Raw genomic sequence first — 19,158 nt, forward strand, 5'->3', positions numbered from 1 at the left:
GTGTAGTGTATACGGAGGTGATTGCACAATAGCTTAAAATGAAGTCCTACTCTTGTATATTGTAGGAGGGGGTGGGGGGAATGAGGGGGTGGGTATAGGTTTGTGGGGGGCTGTGGGTATGTGGGGTGTGGGGGAGGGTGTGGGGGTTTTGTGGGGGAGGATAGGTGTGGGGGGTGAATGTGGGGTGAGGGAGCATGTGGGTGTGTGTGTGTGTGGATATGTGGGGTGTGTGTGGGTATGGGGTTTGTGGGGGGCTGTGTGTGTGGGGTATGGTGGCTGGGTTGTGTGATGGGGTGTTGGTGTAGGGGTCTGCATGTATGGCAGTGTGAGGGAGGGATGGGTGCCTGTGTATGGTGGGATGCACGTGGGGATTCACCCTGCACCTGCACACACACACACACACACACTGTTCCTCTCACCCTGCATACACACACACCCACACACTGCCATATTTTGCCTGCCCCTGTTATATATGGATGTAGGAGTTCAATTTTTAGCTTTTAGGCACCAAAGTCTCTGCGGTACTGAGAACTCAAATGCCCATCAAAAGCAAAGCAAGCAGAGGTTGTGTTTAGTAACATATTTGCAGAATCAAAGGTACAAAAGACAAATTTAAATTTAAATCTCTGGAAGTGAACAGACATGGTAGGACCAAGCAGTGAATATGTCTAATGATTTTTTCACCTCTTGTGAGCTGTATTCATGTTCTAGATCTGTTTGGTTGGAAGGAGTAACCCTGACCCAGCAATACACTTTAACATGAGTGAAAGTCCCACTGATTTAAACAAAACTTAAGCATGTACTTCAGTACTTTGCAAGGTAGACAATGTGTTGGGCCTACAGACAGCCCCCAGTTCAACAAAGTCTACATGTTATTTGGTCCGATGTAACTTGGAAGTGGTCCACACCTGGAACAATAATGCTATGGACAAGGACTCTACTTTGCTAAAAGAGCCCTAATTTTGGAAGCATGGGAGTGAGTGCTACGCAAATTCAACAGCTTTAACATATTTACTTCAAAATCACACAGAATTCAAGACAGCTACATCAAGTGCAAAGGGCAGATGTAAAGTATGAGGTCTTTGCTATCTAGTTCTATGGTTGAACTATACCAGCAAGTGAGGATGCAGCTTATACCAGGCTAACCATGTGATTGCTCCTACTCTGCCTTCCCAGTGAAATAAATTATAATAGCAAAAGGGCAGTTTTGCAGGCATGACTCTATTTAAACTAGGGTTTTTTGCTGGCACATCTACATATTCACCAGATCACATCTCATTCTTTACCTATCCTGACCAATGTAGCCATGCTGGAGAAGGTTTGTAAGCATAGACATGGCCAAAAAAAATGCTAGATGCCTTACATTGTTAAAGCTGTCAGGTCTGTTTTAGCTCATTTAGGGCATTACAGTCCTGCAAATCAGTGCAGTAGCAGGCTGGGCTGCTGGGAGAAGCTGTAATATTTCCAAGGACTCTGAATAAACTAACAAGCAGAAGCTCTTGCTACCTTCTATATATAGATGCAGCCTGCATTCCCTTAATACAGAGCTGCTGATATTGCCAGTACACAAGGAGTGCCTCTTCAGTGAGTCAGTGAGTTCTGGTGCCAGCACTAGTCATCCACAACTCCTGTGCCTGCCAGTGGCTGCAGCCAAATTATGCCCGCTTCTTGTACATTTGCATGGAGGAGTGATGAGACTAGAGAATGGGCTCTCTGTGACTTCTCCTTTCCATTAGAACACCCACACAGGCCCAGCTACTGCTTGGCTCTTGGAATGTGAACTTCTCCAGATTTCCTGCTGTGCTGTAAAGGAGACTGTTTTCAATAGATTTACTTAAAAAAATGAACCATTTTGATTTTAAGTGTAAACATTTGTTCTCAAAGACCCCCAAAACCTCCAAAACCTGGTGGGTTTGTCTCCCAGGTGCATGTTTTGTGGTGGGAATACATTCTGCAGTTTTATTTGTGGTATCAATCTGCAAGAAAGTGTTTTGCCAGGATTAAAAGATGGTGGTTGTGGTCCAAAAAAACTGATCATTTGACAAAAAGAAAAAAAAAATCAAAGGTTGGACTGTCTGGGATCCCCTATGAGTAATGCACCATGTAGATACACTACACCGAACTTTATATACTAAGACAGGGTCTGAAAACTGATTGGTTCACCTCATTATTTGTGCAGTTATCAATTAGTACTGCTATAAAAGGACAGTAAATTGAAAGAGGCTTCTGAATTAAAAGTAAACTTGAGCTGGACAAAAAGCCTTTTCAGTAGGGAACAACTGTAGCAGCAACCCATCCTCCCTCCTCCCCACAAAAAACCTCCATTGTAAATGTAGCACATTCCATCAAGTATCTGTAAAAGTTAATATTTTAAAGGATCAAGATTTTATCAGTAGAAACTTTCAAAAGTCTCCCTGTATGTAAGTGGATAAGGCATAGGAGTGGATGTCAGGTCAAGCTGGGTTCAATCTCTGACTCTGCCACTGATCTGGTGTGTACGGCCAGGAAAGTCACTTTACATTTCTGTACCTCCTTGCCCCGAAATGTAAAATGGGAATCATTCTACTTACCTTCATTTGTAATGAGCTTTGAAATTTATGGGTGAGGAGAAATAGATGAGTTACAGGGTGCAGTTAAAGGAAGTGACTTGTTTTTCATCCTGCCAAAATTTTTCCTTGATATCACAGGGCATAAAAATCATAGGTAGCTGTAACAACATGCCACAAATGAACGAATCTGTCATTTTACTAGGGAGTTACCAAATTTTACTCTAGATCAAGTGGACTGAAACGTTTTTGTAAGTGTCACAACATAAAGAGTATTACACGTTTATTCCATCACTCCAGAGGACTTTTTTCAAATTCTGATGGGGGTTGGCAGAATAAGAAAATAAAGCCATCTGGAAAAAGCATTGCAACTCCTCAGTATGGAGAAGTGTAATGCAAAGCAAGTTTGATCATTCTTAGCAGATAAAGCATCACTTCTAATCTTTCTTGGTTGCATAGCTGGTATAGCTAGCTAAAACATGGGAACAATTTCCACAAAAACACTATGGAAACTGTCCTTATTTTTTTCAAAATGTGTAAGTATGAAGTTTTTCTATTGGTTTAATAATTCAATCTTCTTTTGAAAGGCAAGTGACTAACAGATGGCAATATGCACTTCATATTACTGCAAAGAAAACCCTGTGCTAGGAGAAAGCAATAACTGATCATTCATTAATTGCTCCATTGTTAATGGTCACACTGGAATTCTGGATGCAAACATTTATTTTAAAATAAAAATATCTTAATTTTAAAAGTTTGCTTTTTAAGGGAAAATTGCCTTTGCTTTCTGGCTTACCTGAGGCAGAGTGCCTTTGACTAGTGCAGGAATATCAGCTTTAGAGTAACCAAGTGCAGTTAAGCCATCATCAACATTCAGATCAAACAAGAATTTCCGGAGTGTGTCTGCCAAAACAAGCCCTGCATCTTTGATTCTGGCAGTACGGATGTCAGCTCCTAAAATAAGACATAAAGCCTTGACTGTAGGATGCAGAGAATGGGGGAAACTGTTCTGGATTTAATTTAATCATAATATAAGCTGAATACATATCCATAAATAACAGCCATCTCTGAAAGAAACACCAAGGAAAAAAGAGACATCACTGGCTTCAGTTTGCAGTTATAATAGTTTGTATAAATGGGATAAACCAGGTCAGTAGACAGGAGAAGCAAGAGAGTTTCATGTGGCAGTTAGCTTTTCTGGCAGCAGCTAACTTCCTTTCCCCATGTGCTTGCATGGAGAAGCACTTTTCAGTTGGACTAACTGCTGGGAGCAGTGGCAGAAAAGTAGTTAGAGCAGACTGGTGTCAGCAGATGACCATACTATTTATTTTTATGGACAATGTGCCATACGCTAATTTCTTCAGTGCCTGGGGTTTGCTGACATCTAGAGCACATGAAAATCAGTGACTAAGGATTTCCTTCCTGCTTTCAAAGTTTTGCTGTCCTCTAAATATATAGCAAGAGTGGGTATGGCTTAGGGGACAGAGAAGACAAAGGTAGGTGCTCTGGCCAGAGCCATATATGGTGTTTAGATACTATAGCTTACATTACAGAAGATAGGTATGTTTGACAGAAGAGAGGGAACTAAGGTCCCGGAAACAACTTTGAAAAGGAGGTGAAAATATCAGCATTTATAGAAAAGCTGCAGATGATTCTTAAGGCTGTTTCTTCCATGTGTATATGTAGTTCCATCAACAAAGAAAAGAGGTATGTGCATGGAGAAAAATACCACTCACTCAATTTTTTTAAAAGTCCACTAACTCTAAGTGAGACAGTATGGTTTTGGTTAATGACAAATTCATTCTTAAACTTAAATTCTTCAAGATTCTTAATGTAAACAAACAAATTTAGTGGAGTTATATCAGAAATGCATTTGGCCTAGGCTGTTTACTGGAAAATGATTAAAGTCCCAACTACAGAAATACTGGTACTCAAAACTTCAGTATAAACAGCCCAGTGAATACACACACACGTTCTAGGAGACTTAGATGTTTGGATAGTAAAAATAACAATATAGTGGCAATCGCTCTAAGGGATCAGATGGAAGATGAAACATGACAGGAGTCTTACATGAAATTTCATGTTACTGGTTTTATGGCCATGCAGTTGGTGGTCATTCTGTGTCTCACTTTATGTCAGGGGTGTCAAACTCATTTGGCTCCATGGGCTGGTGTGCAGCTGGTCCACAGGCTGGATTAGGCCCACAGACCCCTGCCCATGTGCCTGATCCAGCGCATGCAGCACCTGCCCAAGCCAGTCCAGGATGCTGGCCTAAGAGAGCAGCATGTGTGGTGCAGCCAGGGACCAGCCCCAGTGAGTGTGGTGCAAGGCTAGATGGTGCAGTGTGAGAGTCAATGAGGCAGCACCAGGGACTGGATTATGGGGCTCTGCAGTCTGGATTCAGCCCATGGGCCATAGGTCTGACACTCCTGCTCTATGGGAATAGAAGGTTCAAACAGTATGTAACAAATAAGGAAGGGAAAAAAGAATGAAGAGAAGGAGGGAACATCTCTAAAATTAGGCATGAGAAAGATTATGAAAAACACCCTTAAATACTGTCATAGTGGTATCGACCAGTAGAATACATCACTTTGCTTGTATCTATATTGCTTCCACACCAGTGGTCACACACAACTGTTACTATCATTTAAAAATCCACTAAGGGAGGCATTAGGAGTTTTTTTAAATTTTTGGCTGCACACGAATCTGCAGCTACACACACATGCATACCTACATACAATAACTGCTTATTACTCTACATCTACATCATTACAAAGTTTCTTAGTCACTTGAACCACCTTCTGCAATTGATTGGATTCTGGACTAGGATCAAAATGTAAACCCAAGCTAGGAATCAGTAAATTACTTTATTATCTGTTTATAATAGCAAAGCAAACAATAACCCAAAGAGAATGGGGCTTTCAAATATTTCTGGCAATAACTCAGGAATTCCTAGCCTACTTAGCTAAAAAATAAAGACCCTCCCCCAGAGTTCAAATTCCCCTGGTATTATGAGCTGGCCCCTAACAGACATATTTTTTCAGTCAATGTATATGCATTTGTGTATTACTGAAGGGCCCTAGAAATAGTCCTCCTGGATTACGACCTGTGTACTTCTATATCCTGTCTGTAATTGCAATCAGTACATACAACATGTGATGGAGGAAGGCACAACAACCACCATAACCAACAATGATATCATAATATGCAATAGGGGAAGTTTCTTCCTCATCCCGTCAGCCATTGGGTTATGTTCTGAAGCTGGATATTCTAATATTGTATCTATCTTATGTAATGTTGGTGTGCATAGTCATTTATCTAAAGGTGTAACCTTTTCCTGAATCCTACTAAGCTTTTCATACTGTCTCCACTGCAATGACTGCGAAGTAGCACACACATGATCAACTAGCTATCAGTGGAACTCGTAGTTGCCTAGCTGCAGCAGTGTGGAGCTCATCATAGGCTGCAAAACCTGTCTGAGAGGCAAGGCAAATTAATCCACACTGAGCTCTAAACCAGTATCAGTGTCCCACACAAGCACTGAGCTAGCTCAGATATGTCTACTGTACACTACTGCCACTGTTGACTGCTAGGTACTGTCACAACCCAAAGTTGTGATTTTTTGTTTGTGTGTGTGCTTCGGCACCGCTAAATTATTTCCCGCCAAATTTGTCGCTTTCTTTGCACGGTAGAGTTCTCTGCTGCTAGACAGAACTCTGGTGCAGCAGGGGATTTCCCGCCGGATTGCAGCTTCTTTGCAGTGTGCATCTCTTTCTTGCACTGTAGTGATACATGTTGCAAAGAAGTTCCCGCCATTTGTATTAGGATCTGCGCCATGTTATTGGCCGATTCCTAATTTAGGCACACGTGGCAGCTAGCGATTGGCTTGCTAGCCATACAAAAGGCTTGGGTAGTTTCCGCCCAAGCCGGAGGAGGGAGGAAGAGAGAGATTCTGTGTGAAGATCTCCAAGCGCTGTGGACCCTCGCGGACCCGACGCGCCTCCCCTAAGCAGGCAAGAGAGGCAATAGAACCGAGCCTACGGAGCTTTCGCTTCTCGCCTCTCCCCATCGCCGAGCGCAATCCTAGACATATCCCTTTCCTGTAATTTCGGACCCCGCGGAGCCTAGCAAACTCCGGGGGAAAAACTTATCGGACCTGCGGAGCCTGAATAACTCCGGGGAAGCTTTTCGAACCCAACTGAACCAGACCCGCGGAGCCTAGCAAACTCCGTGGGAGCAATCGATTTGTCAGAGTCCTCCAATGAGGGTTCAAGCGGGAGCTGTGCCTGGAAACTTGTCCAGCCTACACCAATACCATCTTTGGGTGTAAGTAAACAATCTTTTCAATCAACCATTACGCCTCCGTAACTAATTCTAACTTGTGTGCGCTAAACCGCCCCGCGGCTCTCTCCCACTCCGCGTGCCCGGGTTGCCGGCCACAGCCCGTGTGCACTGGAGACGGGTCCGGTACGACCCCGGTTCGCCCCTGGCTTGCCCATGGCGGCCAGAATGGGATTGGAATCACCGCCACACATGGCGACGAGGGCGGGATCGGGGCCCGGCCTGCACAGGTACATGCTCACTTAGTCTCTAGGATAGGGGTGACCAACTCAAGGCATACATGCCACAAGTGGTACACGCAACATGTTGTTTGGCATATGGCAGATCCCACAGGGAGCAGGGAGAACAGCACAAATAAGGCAGGAAGGAGAAGGCAGAGCAAGGGAGCAGGCAGGGGAAGGGAATCAGAGCATCACTCAGAGAAGAAGCAAGACTTATTTTGTGCCACACCAGCCAAGGAGGTTGGCCTGCAATGCTCTGAGATGGAGCTGTCCAGCTTCTAAGTAGCCAGGGGCTGCACACTCCTCAGGCTACACTAGTAGGGACTGCTCCAACAGCTCCTACAACCAAAGGTCAAAAGCCCTGGGGCCCACATGCCCCCTCCCTCCCCCACTGCACCATGCACCTCGGTATGCCCCTGCTGCACCTGTGTCCCCTGCAAACCTGCTTATTGTTTACATAGGAAGACATTTTTATTTGTATTGCTAAGTTCTATGAAAAGAGATTCATACCTAGTATCTCTGCAGCCTCCAAGTGCCGCTCAGGGTGCATTTGCGCCGTGAAAGCAAACACTGCTGGGGATGTGAGCACCACCGAAAGTCCATGTGGCTGGAGAAAAACCAAAACATAGTGCATGGTATTAACTGGGTGTCTTAACACTGCTGCAATCAGCTGGAGAGGCTGACAGGTTTTCAGGCTTGTTAACATAAGAGTCATGTAATTGTAGCAATAGGAAAATAACCTGATTTTACCACTAGAGAATGATCCACGTTATAATCCTTTGCTTTGTAATTCTTCGCCAATCCAGAAATAGGGTAAGACATTCCATGGCTGGAAATTAAAGTAGAAAAGAAGTAGTTAGAGCACCAGCCCAAGACATAGGAGCCATACAGGGGTGGATCCAGTAGGGGTGCGATGGTACACTTGCACCCTGTTTTCACTCCTGGTCCATCCAAAGTTTAAAACCAACTGCCTAGTGGTAGCAGCCGCACTTCTATTCAGGCAGCAACGAGGAAATCAATTGACTTAATAGCTCATTAGAATTTGCTTGATTCCTTCTAAACTCTTTATTCACAGGTGTTAATAATCCTCTTTCCTTGTAAATGGTTTTTATTGGCTCTACTATTCCAGCTATCCTTACTTCTGCAATGCTGCTGTCTGTTAGTTGCTCCTAGAAAGGTAGCTCCCATTTCATAGCCCTGCAGACCTTTTTATCTCTAGCCAAAAACATTAACTCAGGTGTGGAAATATTAACTCAGGCGAACATTACCCCAGGTATGGAAATCACTTTCAGTAAAGAATTGGAGGCACTGGCCAATTGCTCAAAAAGGCTTGATTTTATTTTATGAATCTGAAAAAAGAGATGTACATTTAACTTTAAGGACTCTAGGACTAATGAAACACCATCTTTGGGTTATTTTTTTCCTAGTTTGCTGTGTTTTATATATATGATACAGCAAATCAATGCACATTCAAATAAAATTTTTTTTTGCTTCAATCTTAAATTGAATAATATAGCTCTAGGCCCCTACTTATTAATAAAGCTTCTAGTTTCTTTATAACTAGAGAAAAATGTGTTTTGTGTTGTATGTGATGATGCACCACACCATCTGTACCCCACTTTTTAAAATCCTAGACCTGCCCATGGAGCCATGGGTCAATTCTTTGGATCTCCCAGGCTTCCCATGTGCAAGTGAAAGACATTTAGGTTCCCTTTGATTTCAATGAAACTGAATTCCATGAAAATTATATGCTTACATACCATGGATAATTCATGGAGCCACAGCCACTGTGTAACTCAGGTCCCATTGAAAAAACAGATAATGGCATTTCCCTATCTAGAAGGGGAACTGTGAGGATGAAGGAACTATATAATTTTTGAGGCATTCAGATACTATGGTAACAGGGCCAGATAGGGTACCTTAAATAGCCAATGCCCTTATTTTGATCATAGTTCCTGATTATAAAAAGCATTTGAAAGATTAGGAAATGTGTTGGCAGTGATTCTTACTTGATCAAGCTACAGGCATACAGGGAGGAGTTCTGAACAGGGGATTATCAATAATGTTTTTGCATAATTTTTGGCACAGGCTCTGATTCAGCGAGGTAATTGATCACGTACATAATTTTAAACATGGCAGCAGCCCCAGGGACATCAATGGCAAAGCTCATATGCAGTTGTGTAGCTAAGGTGGGGCAATCTGGGCAGCAGCCCCAGGCACCAACTTTTTGGGGTGGGGAGAGTTGAAAGATAATAATTGCTGCTGTAGCTGTACCACTATGCCAGCAGCACTGGCAGCTGGAAGTTGTCACTGCTCCTGTGTGTAAGCTAGTCCCTGTGTACCCAACTGCCCTGTTATACCCCTGCTCACATGCACTTTGCTGAACTGAATGCCATCAAGTCATAAGTTAGTTTGAATGGTTACTACTTAAATCTTTATCAGTATATCCCTTAATGTGTAACTATAGCTCAGTTTAGCCTGTAAAACAATTAACCCAGTCAGTGTGTTTGGCCTTACTTCAAGAACGATACAAGGAGCACCTAAACAGTGCCCACACCGTCTAATTAGCATACTCCAGCAGCACTGATGTCATGTATATTCAGTGTCCCCACGCTTCAAAATGGCAGCAGGGTCACTTTAATTAAAGCTTGTTGAATGAGCATTAGCTAAAGTGCTCCTGCTGCCATTTTGAAGTGCAGGACACCGAATACACAAGATGCTGTGGGCACTTTAATTAGAGTGGTTCCTGAGAACCACTTTAATTGAAGCGCCCTCCCCTCCCCCCTAGAGCACACGTAAAGAAGCCCAAGATGTTCTTTATATGGACATACTCACTTTGTTCTCATAGGGCTGCATAAGGCTGCTGAACAACTAGAATGAAACTATGCTGCTTTAACTGACATTTGAGTTTCTTAATAGCCATGGCCGCTGCAAATAAGCAAAGTAAAGTAGGCCAAATTCTGGTCCTAGCAACTTTCCTGGAATCAGACTCTGTTGTTACAGGACCAGAGTTTGCTTTCCTCATACACCAGGGGTGGGCAAAATATGGCCCACGGGCTGGATCCAGCACACCAAGCACTTCCCTCCGGCCCATGGAGCCCCTTCAAAACCCATGTAATGGCAGCTGCCTCTCTAAAAGCCTCCGCAGCACCTCAAGCTGTTTCTTTGGGTTCTGGTTGCAAGGCAAACAACCCTGACATCAGCCTGACCCAGCTGGTCTCGCCCCACCCCTGGCTCAGGCCACGTTTGCAGCTTGAGAGGGACGGAGGGGCTTGGCCAGAACCTGTGGCGCTGGTGAGGGGAAACAGTGTCTGGGCCGGATTCTGCTTTGCTGCATGGGACTGGAAAGGGCCCTGCCCTGCAGGTAAGCCCAGGAAAGTGGCTGCTGGGCAGGCTTTCCCCATGCCATGCCGTGCTGTGTTGCTCAGGCTGTGCAGGGTCGGGCTGCACCAGCACTGGGGAGGGGAAGCAGCAGCTGGGCCGCAGGTCTGGCCCAGTCAGCACCAGGGAGGAGAGGTGGTGGCGGAGCCGTGTGCTGGTCGGGACAGGATGAGCCCAGCTGGAGCGGCAGGGGCTCAGCTGCATTTTCCCCCTGCCTGCGCTGGTCAGTCCCGAGCATCACATGGCTCTGCCGCCACTTTTGCTGGCTGGTGCAGACCCGGCTGGGCTCGCCCCATCCCCAGCAGCATGTGGGAAGCTGGCTTCAGTCGCATGCTGCTCCGGATGGGATGGACTCAGCCAGGTCTGCACCAGCCAGAAAAAGTGGCATGCAGCTGAAGTTGACTTCCCATGTGCTGCTGGGGATGGGAGGAGCCCAGCTGGGTCTGCACCAGCCAGCAGAAGCAGCGGCGGAGCCATGTACTGCTCAGGATGGGAGGAGCCGGGCCAGAGCAGCAGGAGCTCAGCTGCACTTTCTCCCTGCCTGCACCGGTCAGTCCTGAGCAGCACACGGCTCCACCGCCACTTCTGCTCCCTGGTGCAGACCCGGCTGGGCATGTCTCATCTGGAGCAGCATGAGGCTGAAGCCAGCTTCCAACATGCTGTTGGGGATGGGGTGAGCCCAGCTGGGTCTGTACCGGCCAGCAGAAGCAGCAGCAGAGCCATGTGCTGCTCGGGACTGACCGGTGCAGGCAAGGGGAAAGTGCAGCTGAGCCCCTGCTGCTCCGGCTGGCCTTGCCCCATCCCGAGCAGCACACAGCTCCACCACCACTTCTGCTGGCTGGTGCAGACCCGGTCAGGCTCCTCCCATCCCCAGCAGCACGTGGGAAGCTGACTTCAGCTGCATGCTGCTTTTTCTGGCTGGTGTAGACCCGACTGGGTCTGTCCCACCCGGAGAAGCATGAGGCTGAAGCCAGCTTCCCACATGCTGGTGGGGGCAAGGTGAGCCCAACTGGGTCGGCACTGGCCAACAGAAGCGATGGCACAGCTCGTTTTGGGACCATCTGGCACAGGTAAGGGGAAAGTTCTGGGGGAAGTCTGATGCCCCTGAAACTCCACTGCTAGGGCAGGATGTTAGAGGGGTCACAACCCCTTGCTACCTGGTAAGTTGTGCAAGGGGAGGGACTTCTGGCGACAAAGGTCAGGGGGCAGGACTTCCAGTCCCAAGATGGTGATCAGGGAGTGGGGCAACTGAAGGGGCAGGGCTACCCATGCGGCCCTTGACAGCTTGCCAAAACTCATCAAGCGACCCTCCACTCGAAATAATTGCCCGCCCCTGCTATACACAGTGACCAAGTCTACATGAGATGCTGACTGCGCAATAGCGTCACATGGCACAAAGTGTGATGTGATGCTACTGAGCAATAGTAATGAGCTACTGCATAGTCAGCATCACCTAAAAGCCATTCAGTGACGCTACTGTGCAGTAACTTAGTTACTATGTAGTCATTTAATATTCATGTAGGCAAGTACTAAATGACTGTGCAGTAATAACTGCACAGTCAGTGTCTCGTGTAGACACAGCCAGTGAGTAGTACCTTACTCTTTAAACAGTCCTATTTAATTTGGCAGGCCTGACTGTGGTGTAAAGTACTGTTTCATATGAATAAGTTTAGTCTGGTTCATAGCATCTGATTATTTCACAAATTTAGGGAACCTTGGATTAAGCCAGAAGATTCATCAGCAATTGGAAACACACATGAGGGAGGAGGTGGCTGGCAATGAGCTGATGCTGATACTGTACTTACCAAAGATGAACACCTGCATTTCCAAAACCAATACCAGCAAAACCACTTGCTAAGTGCATGTTAGCCCTTGCTTCATGGTCTTCAGAGTCTCTGATAGCTCTACAAGCAATAGAGATGATTAACACATATGCCATGTTTACATTGCTTCCAGGCTCAACATGAGACTGCCACCAAGAAGCATGCCCCACCAACTTGCTCCTGCTTAGCCTAAATGAAAGCCTGGACACTACAAACAGAAACAACAACATTTATTTATACTGAACTGTTTCAGTGAAGGCAAAATCCCACTTTTCACCATCACAGAACTGAGTCCCTGGGTGAAATCAATCATCTCCACACTATGTTTATTATTACAGTGTGGTGGAAATAGCAGTTATTATTTTATCTTTTACCCTACACAGGGGATTCTGGTTACTGTCATGAACGCAGATCTGAGACCGCTCCCAGCTTTTCCATCTATATCTGACAGAGTTTAAGGGTCTACCTGAGCAGGCATGGGACCTGACCACTCTCCCTCCTTACATCCCAGCCTGGTTCAGGAGCTTGACAGTACTGAGAGATTCCAACCACAAGGAATAATAAATAGGCAGTCAAGCTAGTTATGCTTTGCACAGTAAGGGAAAAGTCTGGATCCTTAGATTGGAAAAGCCAGAACATTTGAAAATTACCCAGGGGCTAGATCTTCGTTGGTAAAGATATAATCCAACTTCCAATTAAGAAAAAGAAAAAAAGAATCAATTTAAACTGGGCCCTAAATGATCTTGAAGTAAGTTATTATCTACTTTCAACGAAGGTATAATTTTAAATGCATAACAGATTAATATAGACATCTTCAGAAGATACTGATCTAGTATTCTGTACAAATGTCTTCTCATCATGCTGACAGTCAGAGAGTTGATAGCAGCCTTGTGTCACTTTATTGAGTATTTTTCCTGAGGCTATTACAGAAAATTAACAACTAAATACTCTTCATAGGATTGCTCTTGGATTTAGCCATGTGACTTCTAGGGGTGCACCAATAGAGATTTTTTTGGTCTGATACTGATGGCCAATTTTTAATGAGCCATATCAGCATATACTGATCTGATTGCCGATATGCAGCTGGGCATCTTGAAGAGCAGAGTCTGACTGGTAAGTCTGTTGTGGGGGAAGAGGAGAGGGGGGAGGGAAGGGGCATGAGGGTGGCAGATCAAGGCCCCCGCAGTGAGGGGGGGAGTGGGGCTAGGGCAGGCGCTGCACAGCCAGGGTGGAGTGTGGGGTGTTGCTCCTGCCACTGCATGCATCCCAGGAGGGCATGAGGGGTGTGTGACCCCAGATCTGTGTGCGGGGTGAGGGTGACCTGCTGCTGTGGGCTTGGGCTGGAGCTGTGCTGGGGGCAGGCAGCGGCACTAGGAGGGGCTGCAGTCACCCCAAAATTTGCCATAGCCCCTCTCCCAGCACCGCTGCTGCCTGCCCTGAGTGTAGCCCTGGCCTAGCCCACCACTGGGAAGAGACTGGTACCACCCCCGACCCCAGCCCGCAGCAGCAGCCCACCTTCACCCTGCATGCAGATCTGGGGTCACACGCCCCCATACCCTCCCGGGGTGTGTGCAGTGGCAGGAGCTGCCACCCCCTCCCCGTGCCCCCTGGATGAGTTGCTCGTGGTTCCATCCTGTACTCTGCCCCAGCTGTGCAGTGTCTGCCCCTGCTGCTGCCCTGCCCTCAGCCCCACTTTCTCCCTCACCCTGAGAGCCTCGATTTGTCCACTCCCTGCCATGCACCTTCCCTCACAACAGAATTACTGGCCGGACCCGGCTGCTCTCCATGATCCCGGGCTGCGCTCCTGACCACCTGCATGCTGCATTGCAGCTGTGCGCATGCACAGGGCATTTATCGGCCACACTATTGACCACATCAGCCAAAAAAAGCCAATTGCTGATACTGTCAATGTTTCTTATATTGGTGCTGATCCGATATGGGACTGATGTATTGGTGCACCTCTAGTGACTTCCATTGCTGTAACTGAGTGTTATATGGCTAAATCTTTAGACACCACTTTAAAAAGTTATCCCACAAGGTCAAATTGGTGAAACCTAACTTGGCTCCAATTTTATTTGATGTTATTTTACTGAAGGGCAAAGCTAAGGGCTAGGATAGAAAATGAACTTCTGATACAGTTGTTCACCTCATCTCAGACAAGGTTGGCTTTTTACCAGTGTTCATCACCAGGCATAAAATTGAGCCTGCTATCGGTATAAAGGTTTGCTAGACAGACATTACCTTTTCAAATATTTTGCCACAATACGCAGCGCGCAGAGAGCCCAGACATCACTGATCGGATTGCTTCCCTGGTAAGCCGGCCGGTTGATTGGATTTGAAGGGCAAGGACTGCGCATCTTATAAGGAAGAGCAGTATATGATTCTAAGGCATGGCTAAAATAGAAAGATTTTTTTTTAATAAAGAAATGTTTATACTTGAAATGGAAGAATACCATTTTTCTCCAGCATACATCTCCTGCAAGGGATTTAGGGTGTTACAAACTCACTTCCACTGAATACACCGAGCTCCCACAAAAATGGCATTTCTTTCCAACAGGACAGGAGAAATGTAAACATGCCAGGACTATACATGTATCCACCTTACTCTTTTCTTTTTTAAGTTGACCTTGACAAAGCAAAATCAACACTATCAAAAGGAATTGACTGCTGTCATTTTTGTCTGCTGGCAACTTATAGTTATGGTCATGATGAAATGTCCAGCTTTACACAAAAAACATGAAGGAAACACAAACTTTTAATTAGAGCTGCATTGATACATTGGTACATATTGTATCGGCACCGATAAAAGGAAAATTGACATTACCAGCTTTTGGGCTGATGTAGCCAATGATGTCACTGATGAATGTTGTGTGTATGTGCGCAAACGCAGCATGCACGTGGCCAGGAATGCAGCCTAGCAGCTTGGAGAGCGGTGTCCGGCTAGTAAGTCTGCTGGGGGGAAGGGATGGGGGAGAAGAAGTGCGTGTGTGTGGGAGCAGATCAAGGTCCCTGTGGTGAGGGAGTGAGTGGGGCACACGCCCCCCATACCTGCTCCAGGGGTGTCCACAGTGGTGGGAGCCACTCTGACCCTACCTAACAAGCTGCAGCTCTGTCCCGCGTCCTACCCTGTCCTTGCAGCCCCTGCCCCAGCTTTACTCCCTCTCTCACCGTGGGGTCTTTAATCTGCACCCCCGTGCCCCTTCCCTCCCCCCACCTCTTTCCCGCAACAGACTTACCAGCCAGCTGCTGCTCTCCAAGCTGCTGGGCTGAATATTGGGAATTGGATCAGTATCGGCTGATATGGATGCTTAATAATTGGCCATTGGTATCGGCCCAAAAAATCTTTATTGGTGCACCCCTACTTTTAAGGTGTTTCTGGATAAAAAAACTCAAGCATACCACAGAATATGATCTTCTACATGCATTTTTGCAGTTAAAACCTTGGGCTGAATCATTCTGTTTGTCTTTCAAAATGGTGACTGATTTTTGAACCAAGTTATAGAACAGGGGTAGGCAACGTTTTTTGGCCAGACTGCCAAAAAACACACAATGTCTACCTTGGCAGGTGCCTGAGTGCTGACATGCCAGAGCCTGGTGCAGCTGGTTGCAGCCTCCCAGCTGCAGCCGGCCCCCGGAGCCCAGTCTCCTTGCAGCAGGGCTTGCACCCTCCCAGCTGCCTGCTGGGAGCAGCCTAGGCTCTGTGGCTGGCAGCAGCTGCTTAGAGCCTGGACTGGCAGTGGTGTGCTGAGCAAAATGGCCTCGTGTGATATGCTCGGCACATGTGCTGGGGGTTGCTGACCCCTGTTATAGAATACAGACACACTGAAGCAAGACTAAAGCTGCTGGCTTACTGAAGGTGCCAGCAGCTCACAAACTTCCAGCAAAAGCTTGTCAATGCACTTCTCTCCTGATATTGAAAACACCTGATGTTTTAAATGTTGTGGTAGCTTTACCATGAATTCTATATTTAAACCTTTGCAGATGGCCACAAGCAGATTAAACTGTTCTGATCATTAATATCTGTCCTTTCTATCAGATGCACATTTCAGTTTACATGAGTGAGTAATGTTGTGGTGACATTATGGCCATGATGGTCCAGGAAAAATGCAAGAGACAAAGATTTTTGTGAGTGATATCTTTTATTGGACCAACTGTATAGCTGGGAGGCACATAGGCAGCTTGTAGGTAACACTGAATCCTTCCTCAAGATTTTGTGAGTCACCTTAGACAACTCTGAATCATCTCACAAATCTATGACTGAGTAAAGCACTTTGATTTATTTCAAAGGCTTAGGAGGATTGAGGGTTATGATGTATTAAAGAAACAGGAAGGATTGAAATTAACTGAAAATTGACACAAAGGAAAATTGTCTTCCTATTAAAACAGGCATTTTTTCCAACTTAAATGCAAAACAAACCAACCAGCCAAACCAATCAACCAAACAAAAAAAACAAGCAGCCCACACAGAAAACTTACCAAAGCACATCAAAGCCAGTATTGGCCACTACTCTCTCTGGCATAGACAAAGTGTGCAGAGGATCAATCATACCCAAAATGGGCTTAAGGGCTCTTGAAGCAATGCCTAAAGCACACATAAGAGTTTATTGTAAGAATTATTTTACCATAGAAGACAGAATATCTTGAATGTTTAAAATATGGAAGAAAAATTAATGCACATCATCTGAAACTATAAAGATATAGGGAGAAGAAAGGGAATGCATGTAATGAATATGCATCTAAATTCTACTGAGAGAAGATGACTATGTTTTTGTAAAAATATTAACTGTTACCTTGAAAGACAATCTTTCTAGAGGACTGAATTACACAAATAACAACTTACATTTTTCATCTTTTAAAATTAGTAATTCAAAATCAGGCTAGGTATCTAGACAATTAAAAGAAAGATGTTACTGAATACTGGCTGGCTTTACACAGCTGTGAAATGAGATGATACTCATCATGTCATTCTATGGTGTTAACTCAAAGCAATATAATAATGGTCATCTTTGACAGCAGCCTGCACAGAAAGATCAGAGATGCAAAGACTGGAGCATCTGCTCCCCACTAGCATGATCCCTGTATTCCATCCAAGCACAGGAGAAGGAATATATCAGACAACAGACATGATCACTGACTTTGTAGTCTGAAAGGAATCAGACTTTGATAGCAAATAATTCACACGTTGATTTACCAATGGCATTAGCACATCAGCTTTTTAAAACTCCTTTACCTCCACCAGTTAATGACGGAACCTTGTCTTTATTTTTGTTTTTGTCATTTGCTGTTGGTTAAGGTCATGAGTAAAATAGATGACACACTGGCTCTGCACATGAAGGTACAAATCTGAGAGCATAGGATGGCTCCAATTGGAGAGTGACAGCTTTCCTATAAGTTTAATAGGGGTGCTAAGCTGCAAAAGACAGAACATTTCCTACTACAGGAAGCTTGGATGAGCTGAGATTTTTTCTTGGAGTGAATCACACTGGACATTACCTCCTCACTACTTGAAACCTTCCCTGACCATCTTACACTCTCAAAGTGACTGTGGAATGGCCTCCAGAACATTGTTCTTCAAGTTAACCTTCCACAAAAAACAGTTAAGCATTAGCAGAAGGCCAGACTTGTTCACCTGCTAAAAATAATTTGTGTTTTCCTCATGAATGCAACTGGCCCTTCAGAAATGTTACTAATGCATAATACTGTTTTGCTTTATATGGACCGGAACTGGGCAAATTCCAAATTACAGCTAAAAATTTCTCATGTGCCCTACTGCAGCCTCAAATACTGGAGTATGTATGATATTTAAAATCGATCAGTGTTAAGAAACCACTGCAATACCTCAGGCTAGCTATGAAGCTTAATGAAGGCATTTTAGTTTTAATTTTTATTTTCTGAGAGTAACAAGATCAAAGAAAGACAGTGTCCATTTCTTTTACTGCATTTCGTGCAAGAAGTTAGGAAAAGGAACATTTGGACCCAATTACACAACAAAGAAATGGATCTTGAAAACAGAAAAAAATAGAGGAAATAATGAACAGTCGGTAACCCAAAATATATGTAAACATTTCCTTTGTACATAACACATTCCACTGTTCAGAGACTTGAAAGATTATGCCTTCAAACTATAATCTCCTGTATTATTCAAGCATTTCATTTTGTTAATATGTTTTAAAATTTCATTCAAAAGAGAAACCTTCAATCTGTTAAGATTTGTCTGTAATGGATGAATAGAATGAAACAACAGCTGACATTACACAAGTAATGGCTTTATCTCAAGACAGGGGAATACAGTGAAAGACTGGAAAAGATTGGATTTTGTTAAGTACTGGTCATATATTCTTACCAGTTTTTACTTTTAGGTCTTTGTAGTCAAAAATGGCAACACCAGTGGTTTCACTTCCAGTTCCAGCTGTTGTAGGAACTTCAAAGGAGGGAAAATTGTATTAATTCAACAAAAAAATAAAGGTTCCTTACCTATACCATGGGTGTGAAGTAGAAGAAATATGCAGAAGCCACTCAAAGAATATAGCATTTTAGATGACTAACTTGGTATAAGACACAGAGGACACATCTACATGAGACATTTACAATAAGTTGCCTAATTAGCTCCACAGTAAAATGTCACTGTCTACACATGTGGTGCTATTAGGATGGAATAAACTAATTAACTCTGCTGTAAGACAGTACTTGCAAATATAAGTACTATTCTACAATGGAGTTATTTACTCCACTGCAACATGTGTAGATGCTGACCCAGCAGGCAGGGACACAAGGGTACTTCAGTGCAGGAGCTGCCTGCCAGTAAGCCCTACACAGAGGTACCCTTGTGCCCCAGGTAGCCCCTCC

General features: G+C 44.8%; 1 protein-coding gene across 4 annotated transcripts in view; it reads right to left on the reverse strand.

Annotated features, from left to right (window-relative positions):
- Positions 1-19,158, reverse strand: part of ADHFE1 (alcohol dehydrogenase iron containing 1) — a 36,357-nt gene that overhangs the window by 3,501 nt on the left and 13,698 nt on the right. For 2 of the 4 annotated variants that reach the window (XR_002093916.2, XR_002093917.1), the window contains 8 exons: positions 18,656-18,733; positions 16,789-16,894; positions 14,554-14,706; positions 12,295-12,393; positions 7,859-7,937; positions 7,619-7,715; positions 3,343-3,500; positions 2,571-2,707 (listed from right to left, as the gene is read on the reverse strand). Coding sequence is in view for 2 of the 4 variants with exons in the window: in XM_006261997.4 (XP_006262059.1) it covers positions 3,343-3,500; positions 7,619-7,715; positions 7,859-7,937; positions 12,295-12,393; positions 14,554-14,706; positions 16,789-16,894; positions 18,656-18,733 (770 nt within the window). In the remaining 2 variants the exon portion in view is untranslated. Of the gene's footprint in view, positions 1-2,570; positions 2,708-3,342; positions 3,501-7,618; positions 7,716-7,848; positions 7,938-12,294; positions 12,394-14,553; positions 14,707-16,788; positions 16,895-18,655; positions 18,734-19,158 lie in introns of those variants that run through there. The other 2 variants (XM_006261997.4, XM_014606883.3) reach the window with 2 other exon arrangements.

The sequence above is a fragment of the Alligator mississippiensis genome, chromosome 3, assembly GCF_030867095.1.
Source record: "Alligator mississippiensis isolate rAllMis1 chromosome 3, rAllMis1, whole genome shotgun sequence".
In the NCBI taxonomy this organism is placed as follows: domain Eukaryota; kingdom Metazoa; phylum Chordata; order Crocodylia; family Alligatoridae; genus Alligator; species Alligator mississippiensis.